Genomic DNA, 23718 nt, shown 5'->3' with positions numbered 1-23718 from the left:
GGGGTTGTTTCCTTCTCTGGAAACAGTGACACTTTACATGTACAGAGTGCTTCACAGCTCGCAAAGCACTCTCACATGTGCTGTCTTGCTTGAACTTCATAAACTTAGGAGGCAGAGAGAATGGGGATGTTATTTCCATTTTATGAATAAAAGTGAGCAGAGAAATGACTGAGATCACAGGGCTGTGGAACAGTGGACCTGGGAGTCATTTCCTTACTCCAGGCTCAGCATTTCTTCCACTGTGCCCTCTCTGATCTTTAAAAATTGGTTAAGAACTGTTTGCTTGGGTTGGCCAAGGTTAAGGATCCTCAGGGCCATCCACTAATCCTCCCCACTTGCTCAACCTCATTTCTCACGTCTCCCCTTCACAATTAGCTTCGGCAGCAGTTCTGTCCGCCCTGCCCCATACTCAATCATTTCTCCCACATGCCATTTCCTCTGTCTGCAGCTAACCCATTTTCCCTCTTTGCCCCAACACCCAGCTCACAATTTGCAGCCTTTCAGAACCAGAGAGCCTTCTAGGGTTGGCTGCACCTGCCTGGTTCACACCCTCACTCATCAGCCCCTCAGACTCAGAGTGGCACTGCCCTACCTTGCACTTGACGACAGGCAGCTCGGAAAGAGGGTTCTTCGGGAGTTGGTGCAGCTGTGACCTTGGTTCCCCCGGCAAGACAAAAAGCTCCTTGAGGGCAGGGGCTGGGTCTTCCAGTTCTCTGGTCTCCCCAAGGCAGGGCTCTGCCCACAGTGGGTGATCAAAGCTGCTGATTGCCTGACAGGGGGATGGACTGGATGACCTATGAGGTCACACTCAGCCCGACTCTGCTATACAACCATGACATCTGCTCCAGCCACTTTGTGGTCCTTGCTCCCCCAAGCCATGCCTGTTGTGCCTCTCAGCCTTTGCACATGCTTCTTTCTGGAATGCCATTTTCCTCCTCTCTATGTGGAAAACTGCTATTAATCTTTCAAGGATACTGTTCATCTGTCACCTCCTCTGCGAGGCACTCCCTGCCTGATTTTCCAAACAGAATTAACAACTCCCTTGTTGATGTTTCCATAGCATTTGTTCAACAACTATTTACTGGGAGCCAACTCTGCTGTGCTAGGCACCAGGAAAACAGATTAATTAGACAGTCCTACCTCAAGGAGCTCACGGTCTAGTGGGGAAACCACTGAGTAAAAAGACAAGTAGACTATAGTGTGACAGGTGCTGTGATGGAGAGAGGAGGTGGGAGGACAAAGAAACCAGAGAAAGCTTCCTAGAAGAGGGGACTCCTGAGCTCCCCCCATGGCATTCAGCGCACCGCTATACAATAGCAAGTGACTCTCTATAACTCCCCCTCCAACTCCTTAGAGCAAGTACATCCCTTCTTTATTCTTAAACACTTGGTATCTAGTGCGGTACTTGGCACATACTGGCATACAGTGTTTACTGAAATGAATGGCCAGTTACCTTTCTAGGTCAAAGGTTCTGAAAACATACTCAGCACATAGACAGACATTTGGCTTCTTTACACCAGGAAGAGCCTCTAGGTTTAGGGTGGTCCCGATACCCTTCTACCCCAACTACCTGCCTTAGCATTTCTGTGTCCCCCTAGCACATGGTACGTTCTTGGTAAATGTTTGAAGGAAGAAGGAAGGGAGGGAAGGAAGAAGGGAGGAAAGGAAGGAAGGCATTCTTCCAGCAAGGAGTACTTACTGCTGGGTAGACATGGCCAATCTGAGCACTCCTCCCTATGTGGAGCTCATCTTCATCCTCCTCTTCTGTTGTTTTCCTGTATACTGGGTTGTCGAAATTCATGCTTTTGGTATTCTTCCGCTTCCAGTTTCTCCAGATCAGGTAGCCACTCATGCACAGCAGGGCTATTACCGCTGGAGGAAGACACGTGACACTGAACATCCAGCAGGCTCCCACCCATTGCTCAAACAGTAGTGCGTTTCTTGCCACCACTACAACGTGACAATGTTCCTCAGGCTCTGTTTCTGCAGGTTTCTTTTCTGCTGTTGAGAACGCCTTTTCCTAGCTCGTCCTTCATTAACTACTTACTCATCCTTCAAAATCCAGCTCAAATGTGAAGCCTTTCTCAACCTCTCGCAGTATGGTCATTTATTCCCTCACGTGTGTCCCAGTCCACAGTGTCATACCTTATACATGTGTACCCCCAAGGAGACTGAGCTCTTTGAGGGCAGGGACTGTGTCTTTTTTATCTCTCTATGCCCAGTGCCTAGCACTGGAGCTCAGTAACGTGCTGACTGAATGAGTGAATTTCTTCACCACACTTCTGCCCTAATGCTGCTGCTTCCCTGGATTTCTCTAAGAAAACCATTCTCTCCTAAAATCAGAGGGTAGAGGGTGGGGAGGGGTGCTTCTTTCAAAGCTGGGACTCTACAAGGAGAGGCACATCTCTAGAAGCGGACACAGCAGGGAACCTAGGCTATGAGTTATAAAATATATATAAATGAATATATTAATGAGTAAAGGAGGACATTCTTAAATAGAGCTGGGCAAAAACGGAGCAAGCAGCTTCATAAGACAGTGAGCCAATCAAGTGGAGGCTGGGTGGCAGCTATCCCGGATGCTATAGAGGGGGTTTCTACTTTGGTAAGACTGTAATAATGAACAGTAATTGGTGCCCTTTAAAGATGGGAACAAGGCAAGGATGCCTGTTATTGCTGCTACTATTTGTTGTCCCAGAGATCTAGCTATGCAGTAAGACCAGATGAAAAACTGAAGGGCACACATGGGAAAGGAGAAACCAAACTGTCATTATTAATAGATATTGTATGTTTGGATAATCTTAGAAAAGCGGATGAAAAACTATTAGAAATAATTTTAGTCCATCAAGAATAACATAAAAAAATCAACAGCTTGCTTATTAATCAGCAATAATCAAATAGAAAGTGGAATGGAATAAGAACACATGCATAACAACCCAACAAAAACCTGTAAAATACTTGGGATTACCCAGCAGGGAACGTACAAGTTCTATGTGATCTACAAAATGCTACTGAAGGACACAAAAGGAGGCTGAAATAAACAGAAAGATATGTCATCTTCCTTGCTGGGAAGATTCAATATTGTAAAAATGTAAATTCTCCCCTCATCAATTTGTACATTCAAAGCATAAGATTCCATTGTAACTTTTATAGAATTAACAAGATGATTCTAAGGTTCACCTAGAAGAAAAATTGAATAGAAATAGCTAAGAAAATGTTTCAAGAATAATAATGACCTATTAGACATTAAAATATATCTCAAAGTTGTGCTTCTAGTAAATGGGAATAGAGAGACAACTGGTGAAGGAGCAGATCAAAGTACGTATTAGGCATGTAGTTCATAATAAAGATGACAAGTCAAGTCAGAAGGAAAGGATGGACTACTTAATAATGGTCTTGTGAAAACTAGGAAGGCGTGTCCAAAAAGCCAGTTAAAGCTCAACCTCACCCTACCCTCTAAATTCCAAATGGACTAATATCTAAATACTAAAAAAACGCTTAAAGTAAATATATAGGGAGATATTTTAATAATTTAGAATGAGGCAGACCTTCCTAAGCAAGACACAAATTTCTGCTAATCTGAGGGGTGAAAGGGCAGGTTATATCAGGGAAAACAACATACACGTGCCTTTCTATAGAGCAGAGGATGGCAGCAAAAGAGCAGATTTCTCTTTCACTAAACAATGCTGAGTATTTTCCAATCGCTCCACTCAAAGTGAGCCTGGAATGGTCTCACCATCACCTGTACTGACGAAAGCCTTTCAAGGCCAATTCAAAAGCCACCTTCTCTGGAAGAGCCACCTCCTCTCCTCCACAGGGCATCGTGCCTCTATTACAGGCCATAATAATACGTATTCACACCTTTCTTGTATCACTTTTCTATGATTAAAGACTGAAAGCTCTTAAAGTCTTTTATCTTTTTCTTCCCTGGACCCTTGGTGCCTGGGACAGTCCCTTGCATAGTTAAGAGTTTTTTAAACTTTCACTCACTAACTCACCACCATACTGGCGACTCCCAGGATAAAAGGGCAAAGTCCTCGTCCTTGAGGTACTCATGGGTAAGGAAGGGAGATAAACCATGAATGGACAATCACAATTCAAAGATCCCACCAAGAGAAGAGACTGGCATGAGAGACAAGACGTGCAGGATATTATGGGAACATCAGGTGAGAGAGAGTGAATCAGCCCCGGGGGCTGTCTCTGAGGTTTAACCAAATGTCATATTCTGGCCGTATTCCAAATCCACCTGCTCCTGCCCTCACACACCATTTCCCATTCCTGGCTTTGCTCATGCTGTCTTCACTTGCTCAGGTTTCTCTTGATATCCTTTCCACTGGCTCAAATATCATTTCCACTAGGAACCCTCCCCTGCCCGCTTCTCTTCTCTCCCAAGTCCAAGTTAAGTGCCTCCTGGCACTTTGACTGAACTGCATATTGCTTCATTTTAGGAATTACCATGTCAGAATCAAGTATCTGTTATGTGTGTCTCTCTGACAAGTCTATAAACTTTCAGAGGACAGGAACCATGTCTTACTCATTTTTAACCACTTTCCCTCCCCTTATCACAGAGTCTAGTACATGGTAGCTGCTTAATAAATGTTTGTTGAAAAACCAAACAGGAAGAAAGCAAGATAGCATGATTTATTAAAGGAGGTGCAAGTCGCTCTACTTATTAATTCAACAAATATTTCCTCCCGTGTGCCAGATACTGCAGGGAGCTGGGGAGAGTGGTGAAAAGAGGGACACAGCCCTGTCCCCGTGGAGCCTATAGTCTGGCTTCACATGGCTGGTGTGTAGAGTGTCAATGAGGGGCAATGGGGGAAACATCTGGACGGTTGCCTGGGGCCAGGTCTGGAGAGCCTTGTGTGCCAAGCTGAGAAATCAAACTAAATCAGGACTGGGAGGTGAGCAGGAAGGCTGCCAGGGCAGAAAAAGTCAATGAGACAGGTCAGGGCACTAAGTACTTTGTCCTTCTAGTGCTTTTTCCTAGACCCTGGGCAGGGTCTCTTTCTTTTCCCCAGTGGCTCGGGGCCACACTCACCCATGGGCACGACGATCCCAATGACAGCAGCGGTGACTGTTGAGCCCATCCTGCCACCTTCATTCCCATCTGCAAAACACACATGTTTGCTGACCGAGTCCAAGTCCTTGTTGGCCTCAAGCAGGAAGAACTACCCAATTGCTTCTTGCCCTCATTCCAAAATGATGATCCTGGCTAATGTCTAATCATTTAGTCTTTCCAGATCCCATCAGGACAGAAGTCATCTCCATTTCACAGATGAGGAAACTGAGTCTCACTGGGGTTTGGGGGACTCACGGACAAGTGGCAGAGCGGGTACTCACATCCAGGACTTAAGCCTAAGTCCCTCAGCCTTTCCATAGTATGAGGGTGGTAGGAAGCTGGGGGCTGGTGTGGCAGAGTAGCCCTTACATCTTTATGTGGCTGACTGCCTGGGGCAGTTGCCTTTTTCAGCCAGGATCTGATGCTTAGCCTGTCTTGTTTCTTGTCCATTTTAAGTAATTAAAATGGGACACAGTATAATAGTATAAATAGAATCCAGAGCACAAGCCCCTGGGTCAGACTTCTTGGGTTCAAATCTCGGCTCTACTACTTACTACTTGTGTGACCTTGGACAAGTTGTTATATGTATGTAAAATAGCCTATTTATCTTTAAAATGAGAATAATGGTATACCTCCTTCCTAGGGATATTGTGACGATTACATGAGATAATTCATGCAAAATGCCTCCCCAGCACAGTGCCCGGCACAGCCTTGCCTAGTTCAGAGAGGGCTGGGGATGGGGTAGGGGTTGCTGTGAAGCCCGAATAGGGTCTATAAAACACACTCTAAACTGACAAGTGCTGGGAAAGTGTACTATATATTTTTAAAAGGAAGTTGTGTCCTCTTTTTCACGCTTACACTCATCTTCATTGTAACATCTGTATGGACCTTTTTAGTTTAAATAGCAGCTTTCCCTTGGATCCTCAGGACAGCCCTCTGAGGCGTGAAGAAGGGCTAACGTCTACATTTGCTCCAAGAGAGGAGATGACTGTCCTCTGGCAATGGCCCAAATGCTATCCTCTCCCTGTGTCTGTTTCCCCGGGTTACTCTCAGGGAACCTAATTATTAGGGGGAGAAAGGAGCTGCAATGCTTACAAAGTTTACTGTGGAAAAGCCACTGTCCTCTGCCTCCAGGGCCCAGTGATGTCGTAAGTGGTGAACTTAATCATTTCTATCTCATGGTTTGCAGAGAGTTATGAACGAACCATAGTTATGGATATGACTGTCTGGGGAACCTACTAAGGGTGCTGAGAACGAAGAGCAGAGCTTTTGAAGTTTCCAAATCTGAGGGACGCTCCCTCATATACAGTCAGTAACGTGTGACATGGACACACTACCAGTGCCCGCAGGTACTCCTGTTTACACAGCCTTCTCCGTGTCGCATGGCAATCTTGCGAAGCAGGCAGGGTAAGGGTTATTATTATCCCACCGTGCAGGTGAGGAAACTACGGCTCAGAGACAGGAAGTGGCTTCCCTCAAGGCCCTCTACACAGTAGAGCACCTACGGACTCCTAAAGCGCAGGTTGGCGTTCACCTCCCCCTGCTCCCCCTGTGCAGACATCCAGTATTCAGCGCTGCTATGGCCTCTTCTTCCCACAGCTCCCCCCATCCTGGCTTCCCTAGGACCCGCCCATGTCATGAAAGAAGGCAGAACTCGTTTCCTTACAGTGCTGGGAGTGGTTGCTGGTTGCAGGGCTTGGGGCAGACGGGCTGGTGCTGGGAGCTCTGGGGACACTAACTGAGCTTGGGACCGCTGCTGCCAGGCTCGGTGTCTCTGTGCTGTGGTTCTGGTAGGTGGTGCTGTGGACGGTGGTCCCAGGGGCTCTGGTGTCAGCTACTGTCCTCGTTGTGGTAGAGGCTAACGTCGTAGTTGAGGTAGACTGAGGCGCTGAAGGGGAAATATCATGAAGGTCACTTGGATGGAGAATTTTGGTTTCAGTGCTTAAATTTTTGCCCCTGGGAGGTTCACTTGTGAACTCAACCTCATGGCTCAGCTGAAACTCCTTCCCTGATCCTCCTTAGCTGGGTGCCACGCATACTGCACTTTGACTTGATAAAGATGAGTCATTAAAACAGTGCTGGAGAATTAGGTGTGGGCAAGACCACTAAAAAAGACTGGGAAGAGTGGAAACCATATAAATCTAGAAGGATTTTACATTGTTACACTGTAAGGTTTAAATTCTCACCTCACTTAAAACACTGGAACCTGGAAATCATACATGGTGCAGCAGACTTACGCTCAAAAGGCTGTGTCCCTTCATCAGGACTGGGGGATGGATATAAATTTATATGGTTGAAGCATTAACTGACTGTTAGTTCCAATCACAACACAAAAGGGCATCTGGACAGTGTGTTAAGTTCTGGGCAAGTTCATAATCACCTGCATATAAATAGTAACAGAAGCCATGGGGATCAAGGCTTTTTAATTCAAGGTCTTCAAGGGGTTCCAGATTCCCCTGAAACTGAATTTGAAATGTTGTACGTGTATGTGTGTTTTTCTGGGAGAGAAAGGGAGAAGAGAAAGCCTTGGCGGGACCCCAGGGGACACCAGCATTCAAGGTAGGTAAAGAAGAGGAGCCTGAGAGGCAACAAGGAGCCAGCCAGAGAAGGTGGAGGAAAACCAGGAGCACGTGCTTTTCCAGAAGCCATGGAAGGCTTCAGCGGATGGGATCTGGCTTTGCCAGGGGCCACCCCTCCTGGTCGCTCTGCTCACCTCGGTAGCACCTCTTCATGTCAGGGCCCAGCCACATGGTGTCAGGACAGGCACACGTGTACTTGGGAGAGTGGCTGGAGATCTGAGGAGCAGGAAGGCACAGGTACTCACAGCCTCCTTTGGGCTGGGCACTCAGCTCGCAGGCGTCTGCAGCTAGTGGCACAGAGAGACGGAGCGAGAGAGGGAGCTGGGGCGCAGACAGGGCCTACCAGGCTCTCCCTCCTCTGAGGGCCGGGCCCTCCCCACTGGGCTTACTCAAAACAGTTTCGCTACTACTTTTACTGGGCACCTTCCAGCACTGTGCCTGGTGTTTTACCCCCACAGTTTCATTTAATGCTTGTCAAAGCTACACCTCTAGTAACTTTAGAGACAATTTGAACTGACGTCTGTTGTACTCCAAAGTCCATGATTTTTTCTCTGTCACATGCCATGTATCTCTCTTATTTAAATTTCTAGATCTAGAATCAGGCGTCAATCTTATTTCTTTACCCCTTTTTGCTTTCCCACCCTTCCCGTTATAGTTAGAATGAGGGGTTGTTGCCACTACTTCTGGGGGTGCTGCATTGAACGTGAATGCAGCCTGCCTCGTGGAGGGAGGGTACAAGGGCAGGGAAGGCTCACCTCTTGGCTGCTTCAGCTCATGGAAGATGACAATGTCATGTGGGTTATTGAGGTTCTCAGCTAAGACAGAGATTTCCAGGCCATTGAGCCGATTTGCACTGAAAATGGCCTCATTCTCCAGGTCTGTCCAGAACACCTTGTCCTGTGGAGTACAGAGGCAGAGGACGAGAGGCCTAGAGCCTAAAGCCATGACCTCAGTCTGAGGGCTCGGCCCGAAAATACAGCCACAAGAACTGCCCTGAGCTCTCCTGTCCAGATTCATTGTGGGATTCTCAGCTTTGATCTGTGGCATATGCTCTGGTTCCCTTCTGTCTCAGAGGGTTACTCAGTGATTCTGTGCTTTGGCCTGAAGCCTGCTCATTAATGCTGAGCTAGGCCTGCTTCCTGGAGTTCAGCAAAAACCCAGGGTGGGGTTTCTATAGCTGTCACCATTACTAGGGTCTGGGACCAAGATTGAAGAGGATGTGTGATCCAGTGAGCATGATCCCTACTGGGCTTCCTACAGCCTCTGGGCATACACACATACGCATGCAATGGTTAGTCATACAAGCCTGGATGTGCCTCTGTAGGCAAATCCACATTTACAGGTGCAACCGTGCAGCCTCATGTACAGATGCAGACACGTAACCTCATGCTCATCTACGCACCCAAAGGCACACTGGTACCTAAATGAACATCTAAGTACTGGTATACGTATTTATACCCACAAGCACTAGCACACACAGGAATGCACATTTTAAAACTAATGCATTTATGTGTACACATGCACATACACATACATGCCACATATATGCACAAACTCATACACATGTCTGAACACACCTGTCTTTTGAAGCAGGGGCTGGACTTGGGAGGTGGGGCTTTGCCCACAATTTCAGAGCTGTGTTGGGTGATGCCACTCCAAGCAAATATTGCCAGTGCCCTCCATAGATCAGTGTCCCCTTGCTTTCCCTCCCCTCGGTGGTAGAGTTAGTTTTGGGGAAGAGGTACATGTGTGTGAGAACCTGGTTGGTTCTGGCTTCCTCATTCCCCAAGAAGAAAGGTTGTTAGGATCAGAACACAGGAAGATCTTGACTCTGCACCCTCCTGTGAGCGCCTTGATAATGGGGATGATGTCTGAATCACTTCTATGATCCCACGGTCCAGCAAAGGTCAGTAAGTGTGCTGAGCTAAATAGCATCTCTCAGGCCATTTCCAACAGTAAATGATACTAAGAAAATGTGTATTCCTTCTTCCTTCCCTCCCTTTATCGGGTACCTTCCCTATATGTGGGTACAGTGGGGGTGCTGGGGGTACAGAGAGGAAACATACATGGTCTAGAAACTTACCTATGAGAAGTGCTCTGAGGGAGGGGCCTTGGGGAAGGAGCATAGGAAAGGCTGCCAAGTGGACAACAGGCTGCAAAGCCTCTGTTTGCAGGCAGCACACAGGTTGTGTACAAACAAGTCAGGTGGCTTCCCTGTCCCTTTGTTTCCACTTGGATGAGTCTCAGGGAGTCGTCCTATTTGAACAGCCTTTTCCAGTCTCCGGCTTCCTGATGAGGCCATGCATCCCCTCACGGGTCTCACCTCAAACACGGCTATCCCAAAAGGGTGGCTCAGGAAGTCAGGGGAGGAAATCAGCATCTTCCTATTGCCTCCACTGAAGTCAGTGCTGGACAGCTGGTGCAGCTTGGAGTCCACCCAGTACAGGCGCTGGTTCAGCAAATCTAGGGGAGGGAAAGGGGATGGTGGGTCAGGTTGTGAGCCTGGGACGGCAGCCTGGATCTCTGCTCCTCTGTGCCCCTCCCCTGCCCACATCTCCAGGCTAGGCCTCAGAAGGAGGCCAGCTCCGGGCAACCATCAGGAAACACAGGCACTGGCACGATGAGGGGAAACAGAAACAAGGCCCAAGGAGCTCCAGGCAGTGGTCAGGACCAGGTGCCAGAACAGGCCCCCAGTCCAGGGAAGGCAGGGCTCACCCAGGGTGATTCCGTTGGGCCACTCAATACCATCTGACACCAGCGTTTGCCGGTCCACACCGTTGAGCCCAGACTTCTCGATCTTGGCCTGGTATCCCCAGTCAGACCAATACATGAACCTAGAAGAGAGAAGAACCCAACTAGGTTTCTTGTCAGGGGACACAACTGGAGTGGTCTGGATCACAAAGGCTCAATGGCCTTTGGAATGTTGAAGACCATGCTTAGTGGGGATTGGCAAGACTTGTGCAGGTCACCGGAACCAGCAAATCTTAAGAACTGGCTGGCACTTCAGCCTTCATCTCACCTGAGTGCCTGGAGACTGTATTCCCCGAGAGTACACCTGACCTCAGCCAAACAGCCCTGTGAGCCCATCTCTCCCACTTCCAGCAGCTGAACCAGAGCCCCAGAGCACTGGAGTGGGAAGGCAAGGGCCTGCCAACCCTTTCTTACCTTCCTGGTCAACAGAGGAGAACACGGACGACCTACCCAGGGTCACAGTGTTAGAACTCTGTCCAGGGCTCCTCTCTTTTTTGTCCTGAACATTTCTTGAGTATTTACTAGGTGAATAGTCCCACCTCATTTACTTACTAATGTAGTGTTCACTGCACTCTCTAATCCAGTCCCTACAGAGCAGGCAAAATGAGCTTCTAAAAGTAGAAGTTGTCATTCTCCTGTTTTTTTAAACTGAGATATAAGACATATAACATTACATGAATTTCATGTGTACAGCATAATGATACTTATACATATTGCAAAATGATCACCGCAATAAGGTAGTTAACATCCAGCACCACACGTAGCTAACAAACTCTATGTGTGACGAGAACTTTTAAGATCTATTACTCTCCTGCTTTTAAACTTTATGGTGGCTTCTCCTATTGACCTTAAAATAAGATCCCAAATCCTTATCACAGCTGACAGGGCTCTGCGTGTCTCTTCTGCAGCCACTGCCCGCCTCCCTCACACACCCCACACCTACCCTGCAGGGCTCCTCTTAGGTCCTTCAGGGCACCAAAGCCTTCACAGAGCCTTTTTCCTCCCCTTCTCTTGCTATTTAGAATAAATGTCTTTCGAGTAGATAATCTTCCTCTGACCTCTCAGCGTAAGTAACTTCTCCCTGTTATCAACTCTTAAAGCACCCCATTTTTCCCTTCTGTAGCTCTACAGCATTGGTTATTTACACATGCAGTGCAGTGTGTTTGTTTACTGTCTGTTCTCCCCACTAGTTTATAAGCTCCATTGAGGGCAGGCTCCTCATCTGCCTTATTCCTCATTTTATACCTGGCAGGTAGCTCATGTGTGGCAGAGTCCTTATTTACCACTTGCTGAACAAAGTAATGTTTTCATTCTGGCCTTACAACCACCCCCAGAAGGGTATAATCATTAGTCCCACTTTACAGATGAGTAAATTGTGACTCAGAGGGGCTGACTTCCCTAAGATTACAATGTGAAAAAGTACTGAAGCCAGGCTTCAAATTCAAGTTCAAATTCAAGCTGGAGTCTAAAGCTTGTGTGCTTAATCCTCTCCAAAATGCCTCTGCTGAAACCTGGCATCAAGCCAAGGCTAGCTCAAGACTAGGGGGCTGAGTGCTTGTTCTGGACACCTTCCATTTGCCACTTTGAATCTACTCTCTCCCCATCTCCATTCTGCTTTGAACACCGAAAAGCTGACTCATGTGGGAACCACATCAGTGGGCATGGCTCCCTAGCCTTCTGGCCTCCAGCTGTGTTCAGCAAAATCCTGGAGGGGGAAGGAAAGAGACTGAGGTCAGGATGTCTATTCCCCTGACCGCCCCCTACAAAGTTGGCTGGCTGATGTCCTAAAGGTGACCCTCTCTACCCCTCTGTCCTTCCCAAACTCAGATAACCCTCCCTGCTCCCTGTTCTTAGTCCAGGATGGTGCATTAGACCTTACCTGCTCCTTTGTACATAGTCCCTTTATTAAACTGGCCTTAAATTTTATCTTGAGTATGCAGTGGGTTCCCTGCTGGTACCCTGCCAGATCCCCAGTGGACAAGGGATGGGCTGGGTGTAATTATATGGTTCGGAGGATGTGGCAGGTGCAGCCCAGGTCTGTGTGACAGTAGACAGGGAACAGGGTTGAGGTGGGCACTAAATGAGATGACTTGGTGTCTGCAGAGTGCCTGGTACTGTCCTGGATGCACCTGTGCACGCTTATTAAACAGCAACTATCAGTCAGTTCCCACAGCCATGCACACCCTCTCAGGGGGCCAGCCCCGCCCCCAGCTGCCCTCACTGGAAGAGGGTTTTCTTATGCCTGCTTAACAATTAAGGAAACAGCAGTAGGAAGAAGCTGGTGAGTCTGGCAAACTTATTATGATGCAGCTGCTTAAAAACCACACCATCTCAGGACATCCCTAGACGGAGGGAGGGGGCCCTGCTCTGTTCAGAATCCCTACCCCTGATATAGAGGCGTGGCCAGAGCAGGGCAGCCTGGAGCAGAGCAGACCCAGTGATTTCGGCCCTCAAATCTTGCTGGCTGTCCTGCAGGGCAGGGAGTAAACATGTTTGATGTAATTCCAGAGGCCAGTGGAGGAAGTCAGAGAGAGGCAGACTTGGGAATACGAGAAACAAACAAGCAAAAGAACACTTTCTAATGGGCAGGGCTGCCCCCAAATGAAACAGGCTGTGTGAGAAGTAGTAAGCTCCTGTCTCTGAAAGTGTGGGGGCCGCCAGATGCCCACCTGTAGCGTGTAGCAGCCTGAGGGAAGACTTCCTGCCCCAGCAGTGTCTACCAGGCCATCTCTAGAGCCCTGGTTTTATATTATGATGAGTGAGTAGCAGAGCCCTGGGAGAGCCCTGGCGACCAGTACCCAGGGAAACCTTGGTCAGGGGTTAACACCCTGGGGGGCCCATGTGGCCTTTCTTCCCCATGGTCTGTGTCTGAGTGGCCCAGGGCCTCCAAAGCCCTCAAGATATCTCTTGGGACAGACACACGAGGACTGAGCGCCTTTGGGAGGAGAATGGGCAGTTCGGGGTGGGGACACTCACCCTCGCAGGGGGTCGACGGCAATGGCCCGGGGTTCACTGAGGTCACGGCTGAAGAGAGTGCGTCGGCGGCCACCATCGACTGTGGCCACTGAGATGGTCTTATTGCCCGAGTCAGTCCAGTAGATGTGCTTGTGGACCCAGTCCACTGCCAGGCCCTCTGGAGAGTGCAGCTGCTCGTCAATGAGGACCTCCTGCTCTGCTGGGTCGCTGGCTTTGTCCATGTAGGCGCTAGGAGCAACCAGGGCTGGCATGGGGTGGGCGTTCCAGCCCTGGGGCCCATCTGGAGCTGCCCTTCCCCCTCTCTTTTCCCTCTGGGCCATAGCAGTGGGTTTGAAAGGAACTTGGCTAATTTCCATTCAACATGTTCTCTGGGCCACTAGGGTAAGGATACAGGCTTGAGTCAGCCACAGTGTCCGGCCTGGAGGAGCTCAGTTTAGTAGGGACAGAAGTTTACAGCCAGATAATTACAACAGTGCAATGTGATTACAGAAAGTATCAGAGGCTACAGAAGCAGGAGAGTGGAGACTACATCATCCTGGAGGGTTGGAGAAGGCTTTGTAGTTGGCCCTGGAGGACCAATTCACCAGGAACACAAAGAACAGAAGGCAGAGGGAACAGCATGTGCAGATGCCATGGTGTGTGTTCTGGAACAGTGAGATACCCAGAGGGGGTGGAACCGGGTACATGGGATGTAAGACTGGAAGTAAGTGTAGGCAGGGGCCACATCCCGACGGGCTCTGCATGCCATGCTGAGGGGTCAGGGTTTCATCCTGGAGGGGTAACTGAACACGTCCGAGGGCATGGTCAGATAGGCATGTTAGATCACTGAGGCACCTGAGGAATATGGGATGGATTGGAAGGGGAGGGGATGAAGGCAGAGAGACCAGTTAGGAGGCTGTGACCTCATCCAGGTGAGAGACGAAGAGGGTCTGCAGGAGGGCCGTGGCGGTGAGAATGGAGAGAAGGGGCCATAGTACAGCAGACACTCAGGAGGCAACATGAGCAGGGCTCTCGGTCTCCCAAATGCCATTTTCCCCAAGCTTTTCTTCTCCCCATACCCTCTCTTTGGGTGATGAGTTCCACATTGTCCCCCGCCATCCATAACTGACTCTCTGATTCTGAGCACTCTCCTAAATTCCAGACTATAAGGCCAACTGGCCCCCCTCTGATGTCCCCTGGATACCTTGAACCCAACACGTCCCAACCTGCTCCTCTCAATTCCTCTCCTCTCAGCCAAACTGCCCACCTGCCCCCACGTCCCCCTCCACTGCTCCCATCTCAGAGAACAGTACCACCGTCCACAAAACCTCCCAAGCCAGAAATTAAAGCTCCCAAAATGAACCTGGGAACTCTTTCTCCAGCAGCCCCATACTCAGTCCGTCGTCAAATCCTGACTCTCCAGTCACAACTGTCAGACAGGCACTGCTCTAGCTGTCTCTGGGTGTGCAAGTATGACTGAGTGTGTCTGTGCATGATGGGGGTGTGGCAGGCATCAAGGTGTCACTGAGCAGCACTTGGCATTGCTTCCGTCCAGCCAGCCAGCCCACCATTTGTTCAACAGTTTACCCAGTCCTGCCTAGCGGATCTCAGGACAAAGAAAGGACATGACTACTAAAAGGGGGCCTGAGCACATGCAGAAGCACCTAGGACAGATCCTCCTTGTGTGTGTGAAGAGCCTTCCACTGGCTGTGCTGTGAGGGGCTGGACTGGGGGCAGTGCCACCCAGGAAGATCCTCCACCCCCGATTGGGTCAGAGGCCTCCTCTATACTTTTCCCTCATGATCATCACAATGGATGTCACTATGTTCTGAGTGGGGATCCTCCAGGCAGGACCAGGTCTGAGTCATCTTTGAGTCCCCAGGATGCAACACACAGATATGTGAGCTGCTCTGAAAGTCCTCACCAAACCCAGAGATTTCTTCCTTTCTGCCCTGGCTGAACAGTTCCTATGTCTTGCACAGCCCCATTAGGCCACCAGAGGTCAGTCAAAGCCCCAGTGTGTGGGGCTCAAAGCTGTTCAACGAAGCCCTCAGCATCAGCCCACCCAGCAGGTGGAGAAGTCCTGGCAGTTCCTTATCCACTGTGATCCTGCATCCCTTCCTAAGCCCCGGCTCCCTCCTGGGGAATCCTAGAGGCAGAGAGGGTGGGGAGGCCACCCTTCATCTCCTCCTCTGTCAGCCCCGCCCCAGCCCAGGCCTGGGGGCAGGACCCCGGCCTCGGCTCACCTATAGATCTTGCGGTAGGAGAGGTCACACCAGTAGATGCGATTGGTGGCAACTTCGACGTCCAGCGCCACGACATTCTTGAGCATGGGGATGAGACGCGAGTAGTCCCGCTTCACCAGGTCTATCCTCCGCACTTCATGCCGGTTGGTGAAAATTAGGGACGGGCTTCTGCCAGCTGCCATGCAGGGAGGTCGAGAGAGAAAGGGTCAGTGCAAGCAGCAGGGGATCGCGGCTCTGCCACTGGTTTGCTGGGGGGACGCCTCACTTCCTGTAAAAAGCAGTGACAATGCCTACCTCGTAGGTTAGAGAAGCAGATGAAATAATAGGTACTAGAAGGATAAGATGCAAAGCGCCAGGCGTTACAGAGAGATCTTTATTCTTTTTATTAGACATAAACTTCCCCCAAGTCTTTTATGACTCCCTGTTTCCTCTGGCCTGCACAGAAGGCCTTCCGCAGTGTGACCCCCCAGCTCCCTGTCCTGCTCATCCCTCACCCCTCTAACACCATGATTCCAGCCACCAGACTACCTGTCATTGCCTCCCAGCGGCAGAGCCTTGCTGCCTTGGGGTCTTTGCTCAGGTTGTCCCTCTACCTAGAACGCATTTCTCCCAGAGGCTGCTACCTCCTCTGCCTAGGGCCCCGCTGCCATGCTCAAGAAGGGACAATGTGAGCATTAAGTGCATCAGAAAGATGGCTGAGGCTGCGGGATGGAGCACAGATGTCAGAGCTGGGGGTGAGACTTGAGGGATGAGAGTCAAGGAGGCCACTGTGAGTCTCTAGTTTATACAGAGTGTATCTGGGGACATGGTAAGAGATGAAGCTGCAGATGCTATTAGGGACCAGGTGACAAAGGATCCAGTGAACAGGGTGAAGAGTTTGCACTTTATTCTGAGCTAGAAGTAGGGGTGGGATGTGTGTAATATAACAGATTATATGTGCAATAGGGCAACACACATTGTGTATACACAAACCCATTTTCAGATTTAGGATCAGATTTGGATGATCCTGGCTACTCCATGTGGAGGGTCACTGTCCCACAGGCCTATGAGGGCCTAGCACATAGCACAGGCCGCCATTGCTCCAGCCTGTTTTAGACGTAACGGCCACTCTGCAGCACCAGCACTGTCTGAGTGGCAGCGTCTATCCCTAGAGCTGCCTGTGCCTCCTCCCTGTCTTGTTTTCCAGCTGACACTTCTGCAGGCCACCTGTTCCCTGTCACTGTGCATTTGTGCCAGGTTAATGTGCCCCCTCAGGGCAGAGTGGGACCAGCACAGAGCTATGTGGGGCCTGGGGCTGGGTATGTGACCTGTGGGACACAAAGAGACTATTGCAAAGCAGGGCGGGTGGCAGGGAGGGTGTGGTACGAACAGAGGGCACAGAAAAACAGGGCTCCAAGCACAGGAAGGAGAAAAGAAGAAAGCTGGGGTCAAGGCCCGACTCTGTCACTGACAAACTGGTTTTCCTCACCCCAAAGTGAGAGCAAAGACACTTCATTTTCCCAAGGGCAGGAGCTGGGTTCCAGATATGAGGTGACTTTTACTGGGGGCTGTGACTGTGACGAGAGCCCTCAGAGCCCGTGTGTTTGTGATTTGAGTTTTTGTGTAACTGCACTTTAGATATTCGTCTGTGGGGGTTTGTGTATACGCAGGCAGTTGTGTGTTGTCTCCACTGCACATATATAATTCATGTCATGTGTCACACGTGTCCTGTGTGGGGGAAGAACAGGTGCATGCTACATGTGATGTGCTAATATATGTGCCGTACGCTGTACAGTTTGGGTGGTGCATGTTTTGGGTTTATGGGCTACATGTCAATTACTGTAGCCACTGTAATGTTATAACTTATAGAGTGATACTATATTTGTGCATCTGAATTCCAGGTTCACATATCCAACAGCCTACTCAATCCTTCTGCTTAGATGTCTAAACAGTTTCCTTAAATTTAACATGTCCAATCAATCTAATATTTCTCCAAGCCTGCTTTTCTCACCATCTTTCCCAACTCCATAAACAGCAATCCTATTTTTCTAGCTAGTTGGCCAAAAACCTTGGAATCATCTTTGATTCCTTTTTTTCTTTCACATTCCACATTCAATTCATAAGCAAACCTCTTGCTTCAGAATAAATCCGGACCTTTGAAATATATTCATACCGTCCACTTCTCATCATTTCCACTTCAACGCCCTGGTCCAAGCCACCAACTCTTCTCTCCTGGATTAATTACAGCAACAACCTCTTCCTCTTCAGCGGTTTCCTGACTTCCTCCCGTGACCCCGACTGTCTATTCTCAACACAGCCGCCAGGGGGAGCCCACTGAAATGTAAGGCGCACCAAGTCGCTCTACTCAGAACCTGCAAGGGCTCCCTTCCCCCTGAGAGTCACCTCGCTGACTTCATCTCCTCCTTTTCTCCTTGCTCCAGCTGCCCCAGCTTCCTCGTCATCTGAACACAGTAGGGATGCTGCTGCCTTCCGGCCTCTGCTTTCTGCGGTTCCTGCAGGTGAGGCATGGCTCACTCCTTCACGTCTTTACTCAAATGTCACCTTCTCAGGGAGGGCATGCCTGAACACTTGATCTAAAGCTGAAAGGCACTGCCCTCTTGGACTTCTCCCTTTATATTTCTCCTGAACCCTCATCACCACCTGCCATGCACTGTATTTTATTTATTTTTCTGATGTCTTATCTGTCTTACCCACAAGTGTATAAGTCCCATGAGGACAAAGATTCATGTCTGTTTTGCTTACTGCTGAATCCCTAGTGCCTACAACAATGTTAGGTGTAAAGAACAGAGTAAAAGGAGTGCATTCTGTTGGCTGATGGACGTTAGTTAGGTCTGCACATGGCCTGCTCTGTGTGGGCTGCCTATGCTGTGCAGTCAAGCCTGTGTCTGGCACTGTGCTGTCTCTGTGGGCTGTACCAGGCGGCTTTACGCAGGATCTTGGTCACTGAACCCTTGTTGATTGAAGAAGAGTGGAAGGCTGAGAGATCATTTCTAATGGGTGTTCTAGTGGGTGTCTGTGTGCAGTGCTGTGTATTTACACGTTGAGCACTGTGTGCAACCTGCTTCCTGTGTGTGTGTGTGTGTGTGTGTGTGTGTGTGTGTGTGTGTGAGGGTGTCCACGTCCAGCCCACATACCCGTGAAGCACACTGCTTCCTGCAGTCCCTCAGAGCCGCTCCCTTGCCCCCCACCTCAGGGTGCCCATACCAACAGCCTTGCAGTTCTTGGTCAGGGTGTCCATCTCATAGCCAGGGTGGCACTCGCACTTAAAGTAGCCCTTGTAATTGACACAGATCTGGCTGCAAGCGTCTGGGTCCTCGCACTCGTCGATGTCTGTGGGGAGGAGCAGAGGTCAGAATTGGCAGGAGGAGCTGCCTCGCTTGGGGGGGCGAGGGGAAGGGTCTCACCGCCACAGGTCTTCTGGTCCAGGAGCTGGTAGCCCGCTGGGCACGCGCACTCAAAGCCGATCTTGAGGTCAGTGCAGATATGGGAACAGCCACCATTGTTGTGCAGACACTCGTTCAGCCCTGGGGAGGGATGTGGGCTCCTGAGGGCCCAGGAGCCCAGGCTGGGGTGCAGGCAGCACTGGGGGTGGGGGCAGGACAGGGATGGGGCCTAGAGCTGAAGCAGAGATTCAGGGCAGCGGGCCTCCCCTAGAGCCTCATCAAGCCTCTGCCTCATTGGCCAGGTGGCTTGGGCGAGAGGAGGCTCAGAGAGCAGGTCCCTGCTCAAAGCTGGACACACAGACAGGGCAGAGTGGAACCAGAACTCAGGTCCTTTGCCTCCCAGGCCAGACCTCCATCCACCACCAGGCTGGAGGCAGCTAGGCAATATAAGGTCTTTCCTTTCACAAACACGTTTCTTATGGCTCCTCCTTCCTCATGACCTCGGGGTCAAAGGGGCCATGTCCTACCCTCAGGTACCCGACGAATCCATTCTGAAATGCCGTTGCTGAAACACCTACAGCCTCGGAAAGCCCATTTCCCTCCTGAGGCGGCTGGCTCCCCCACAGGATGGGCCGCCCTGTGGCTCCTGCTCCCCACCCGGCGCTGCCATATCAGGTTGGCCAGAGTCCAAGGGCGCCCTCAGAATCTCCTTAAAGTGTTGACTTCTGGTTCCCCACCATTCAGGTGCTTTTCTTGGATATACTCCATCTGTCTGTGTCCCTCTCTGGACAGGGCGCAGGGCTAGTCTGCCACCCAGAGGGGTCTGAACAGCGAAGGCTGCCCGCTCCTGATCTTCTGGTCTGCTAGGACTCTTTCTACACGGAGCTGTTGCTAAGTCAGTTCTCTCCCACCATGAACTACAGTGGATTTTTTTCATCTCCTCTCCTCTCAGCCCTTGTTCCTGTCCTACACTCAGTCACAGGTCTGGTCCCAGTATTACCAACTGCTGCAAAGGATGAAGTGATGTCAGGAGGTCACCTGGTTCCCCTATCCTCCACTCCCTCAACACATTTTGGCAGGGTACTAGTGGAGGTCAGGGAGGCCAGGACAAAGGCTCACCAAGTTCTCACAGCATCTTCTGGGCTTCAGAATCACAGAGAGTTAATTCCACAAGCCAAGGGAAGGTGCTGTGCCACCCTCTGCCCACCAGGCCCGCGCACGACCACTCCAGCCAAGCCAAGCAGAACTGCACCGAACCAGCCATGGCCATGCACACGGCTGGTCTGAGCTGCCCACCCCGCCATGCACAGCTGGGTGCCCCACCCCCAGCCCGAGCCATGCTTAGGGAATATTCCCCTTTACCCCTGGGCCGCCTCCTGTTTCCCCAGGATGTTGGCAGAACTGAAACAACAAAACCACAGCAACCCCATGACTGGGGGATTGGGGTGACTCAGCCGAGCCCAGCTGGGAAGCCCCAGCTCCTTGAGGTGGGCTGAGCCATGGTAGCTTTGGGGTGGTCTCTGTGGGGCACCACCTCCCTGAATCTTTCTGTCACTGAAGCCCTCCCTGACCTCTCCTATACCATTTTGTTCCCTCAGCGCCATCCATTCACTTGTCCACCCACTCACTCAAAGCCTCAATCACGCATCACTCACTTCCTCCCTCTTCTGCAGGAGCAGCAACTCAACCATTGCATTTACCAAGCCCTGGATGGAGTGGCTCGTGTAGGATGGCTCTGAAGGGGGAAGGGGAGAGCCCCACGTGACTTAGGCTTTTATAAAAGAGGAAGGCACAGAGTCCTCCAGAGAAGAGGTGAGTCAGGGCAAGAGAATGGGTAGTGGGTCCGGACCTGCCATCCCTGTCAACCCTGCCCTGGAAGGCCAGCACCGAGGCCGAGGCTGAAGGGGAGTCTCTGGGCCTTCCCAAGTCTGTCTCGCCATGAGGTGATTCTGCTAGGGGGTCTGCAGGAGAGGAGAGGGGCAGGCGGTCCAGAGAAGCCTGCGGAGCATCTGAGGTCCGCCATGAAGGGAAGGGGCAGTGTCACTTCCCCCAGCATGCGCGCCCACCTGCATGCACACACCCGCGTACAAACACACACACCAGCTGACGTGCAAAAGCACAGACAGGCCAGGCCCACGGGCTCCACAAACACATTCACACAGACATGGGAGCCACAGAGACATGTGATGCAATTCTCTTGCCTTACGCAGAGAAGGAGCCATGGACACAGACACTGGCCTCTCACCAGCACAGAGACACAAACACATGCGTACATACGTCTCTTTGGTGTGTCATGCAAAAGACAAGAGAGAAGAGAGTTTAGCAGGTTAGTAGTCTCGGGGCGGAGCAGGTAGGGCAGGGGTCTAGGCTCAGCTGCTCCTGCTTCCCTAGCCTCTTTCCACAGCTCCCTTCTTTTGGGCCTTTTCTTGGCAGGGCCTGGGGGAAGTCTGTCACCTGCAAACTCAGGTGGAGGCTGAGCTATTTCCTAATCTTCAAAATCAATTTCTTAATCTTCCACAAGGACAGAAATGTGCTATTCCAGGGAGCTCTGGGGAATGAAGCTCCTCTGAGTCCCCAGGAGGGGAGGTACTGGGAGAAACCAGGAATGCCAGGAAGGTAGGTGACAGAGGGTCTGACCTAGGCTCTGCCCCCAGGACAAGCCCCTGACCTCAGAAATGAACCTTCCTGGAGCTTCCCTGGGTTTCCTGTGTGTTCTCTGGGATGCCCACCCACCTACAGTCTAGACTCTCCTGTTCTTTTTAGCCTGGAACCCACGCTGACAGCTCTGGCCATCAGGATGGCTGCCTCATTCTGCTCCTCACTCATGTCCAGCCTGTGAGTCTGATCTCCTAGAAAGCTCCTCACAGTTCAGGATGGTGCCATCCTCTGCTGTTGGGTCTGCCCTACCCTCACCTGGGCCTGGCCTGAGCCAAGTGGCCTTTGGATGTGCCTCATCTGGCCACCCACCTGCTGTTCCCCTATCTCTCCCTCTGCAGGGACTCCTGCAGGGGGGTTGAAAGGCCTCAGAGGCCAGGGCCCTGGTTAGGTCAGAAGGGAAACACTGAGGAAGAGAGAAAGTTCCAGAGTGAGCACACACTCAGGTCTGAATGTGGAAGAAATGAGGAGAGGCCGCGTTTGTGAGAGGAAGCATAATTTTTGAGCATCTGGACTGGAAAGGAAAGGCCCTTAGATTTGCAGAGATGCAGAACAAGAGGCCCCAAAGGCAAACAGCCCTGTCTGAGGCCACAGGACTGTACGTGAGTCCAGAGAGAGGGTCAGAGCAGAACGTGTGCAGAGGGGCAGGCAGGGCCAGGGAGGGGGCGTGGCAGGGAGGGTTAGTCCAGCAGTTGGTCGGAGACAGGTACCGTACCACACTCTTTCAGAGGCTCATCCGACCAGTCCCGGCAGTCCCTCTGAGCATCACACACTTTCCCGCCGTCCACGCACTCGCCACTCTTACACTGAAATCTGCGGGGACCCTCACATGTTGACTCTGCTGGGCCGGACAAGACAGTGGACAGCACCTGTGAGACCTTGGGCAGGGAAGGCTGGGCCGAGCCGGGCCAGTGGGAGGTGAGGAGAGCTCCAGCCCCAGCCCCTACTGGTCTCCAGAGGGTGCCCCAGGACAGATAGCTGAATACAGGACTGGTGGGAGCTCTGTCCACGGAAGGACAGGACCCCAGGGATAATCAGGATGCCCAAGGATCATCTAGGTGGGCAGGGGACCTATGCTCCAGGGGCCCTGGATACGGGAGGCCACCTTCTATATCCATTTCCCCAGATAGTCAGTGTCCCTGCTTCTACAAGGTGATGACCAGAGGGGCCATCTGAGAATTAAGGGAGCTCTTTGGGGAGCATGACTCAGCCTCTGCTCAGTCTAGGAACTAGTGAAGGAAGCTGCTTGGAGGCTTAGATGTGGACAAATGGTGGGGGCTGGACTTGCTGCAGTATCTTTCATGTCCCCAGTCCCCTGAGCCTCTTTCAGCTGTCACAAAAACACTAGTTCTGGTGCTGCCAGGACCCCCAGGAGGGGAGCAGGGTGACTTAGGGGGCAAATGATGCTCCGGGAGATGATGTGTCTCAGGGACCAAGCGGCAACCTCTCCCAACTCTGCTCTCTCCAAAGTCAGGGGAGACCTCAGGGCTTCTCCTCACACAGGATGCTGCCCCTTTGCCTCTGGCCACACGCACCCTGCAGGCAGCCAGCTTCGTCACTTCTGTCTGGACAGTCCTGTTCCTGGTTGCAGCGCTTGATTGCAGGGACACAAGTCCCATCCCCACACTGGAACTCGTCTCCACGGCAGGTGCCCAGTGCTGGCAGGAGAGGGAAGGGGAGAGGGTCAGGGCCAAAGAGGTGCTGGGACAGCTCTCTTCCCCCCTCCACCCACACCCCCACCTCATTTCCACCCCTGGCAAGAACACAACCAGTGGCTGAGCTTGGGAGTCTGCAGAGGACACCTGGCCAAGGCACTTTCAGTGTACAGACAAGGAGACTGAAGCTCAGAGAGGGGGAATGCTTCACCCAGGGTCACACAGCACTCTGGCTGGGAAAGCCAGGACTAAAACTCAGGTCTCCTGTTTCCCCATCTACTGTCTCTCCCCAGGGCCACCCCTCCGGAACAGACAGGTAGCCCTCTTTTGAGTCTTGGTGTTCATTGTTTAATGGTTTCATCCTTTCAGCAAACCTTTCCTGAGCACCCACTGTGCGGGTGGTGGTGGGTCGGGGGACACAGAGACTACTAAGAG

General features: G+C 51.1%; 1 protein-coding gene across 11 annotated transcripts in view; it reads right to left on the bottom strand.

Moving 5' to 3' along the window:
* The window catches only part of LRP8 (LDL receptor related protein 8), a 77017-nt gene that overhangs the window by 6353 nt on the left and 46946 nt on the right, over positions 1-23718 (bottom strand). For 2 of the 11 annotated variants that reach the window (XM_074376457.1, XM_074376463.1), the window contains 15 exons: positions 23164-23286; positions 22344-22466; positions 20336-20374; positions 18995-19114; positions 18795-18920; positions 15591-15765; positions 13366-13593; positions 10354-10472; positions 9962-10101; positions 8394-8535; positions 7773-7925; positions 6726-6947; positions 5039-5107; positions 1700-1872; positions 593-769 (listed from right to left, as the gene is read on the bottom strand). In XM_074376457.1, coding sequence (XP_074232558.1) covers positions 593-769; positions 1700-1872; positions 5039-5107; positions 6726-6947; positions 7773-7925; positions 8394-8535; positions 9962-10101; positions 10354-10472; positions 13366-13593; positions 15591-15765; positions 18795-18920; positions 18995-19114; positions 20336-20374; positions 22344-22466; positions 23164-23286 — 2129 coding nt within the window. The remainder of the gene's footprint in view (positions 1-592; positions 770-1699; positions 1873-5038; positions 5108-6725; positions 6948-7772; positions 7926-8393; positions 8536-9961; positions 10102-10353; positions 10473-13365; positions 13594-15590; positions 15766-18794; positions 18921-18994; positions 19115-20335; positions 20375-22343; positions 22467-23163; positions 23287-23718) is intronic. The other 9 variants (XM_074376458.1, XM_074376464.1, XM_074376459.1 and 6 more) reach the window with 5 other exon arrangements.

This window comes from Camelus bactrianus, chromosome 13 (assembly GCF_048773025.1).
Source record: "Camelus bactrianus isolate YW-2024 breed Bactrian camel chromosome 13, ASM4877302v1, whole genome shotgun sequence".
NCBI lineage: Eukaryota > Metazoa > Chordata > Mammalia > Artiodactyla > Camelidae > Camelus > Camelus bactrianus.
This window is presented reverse-complemented; position numbering and strand designations above follow the sequence as displayed.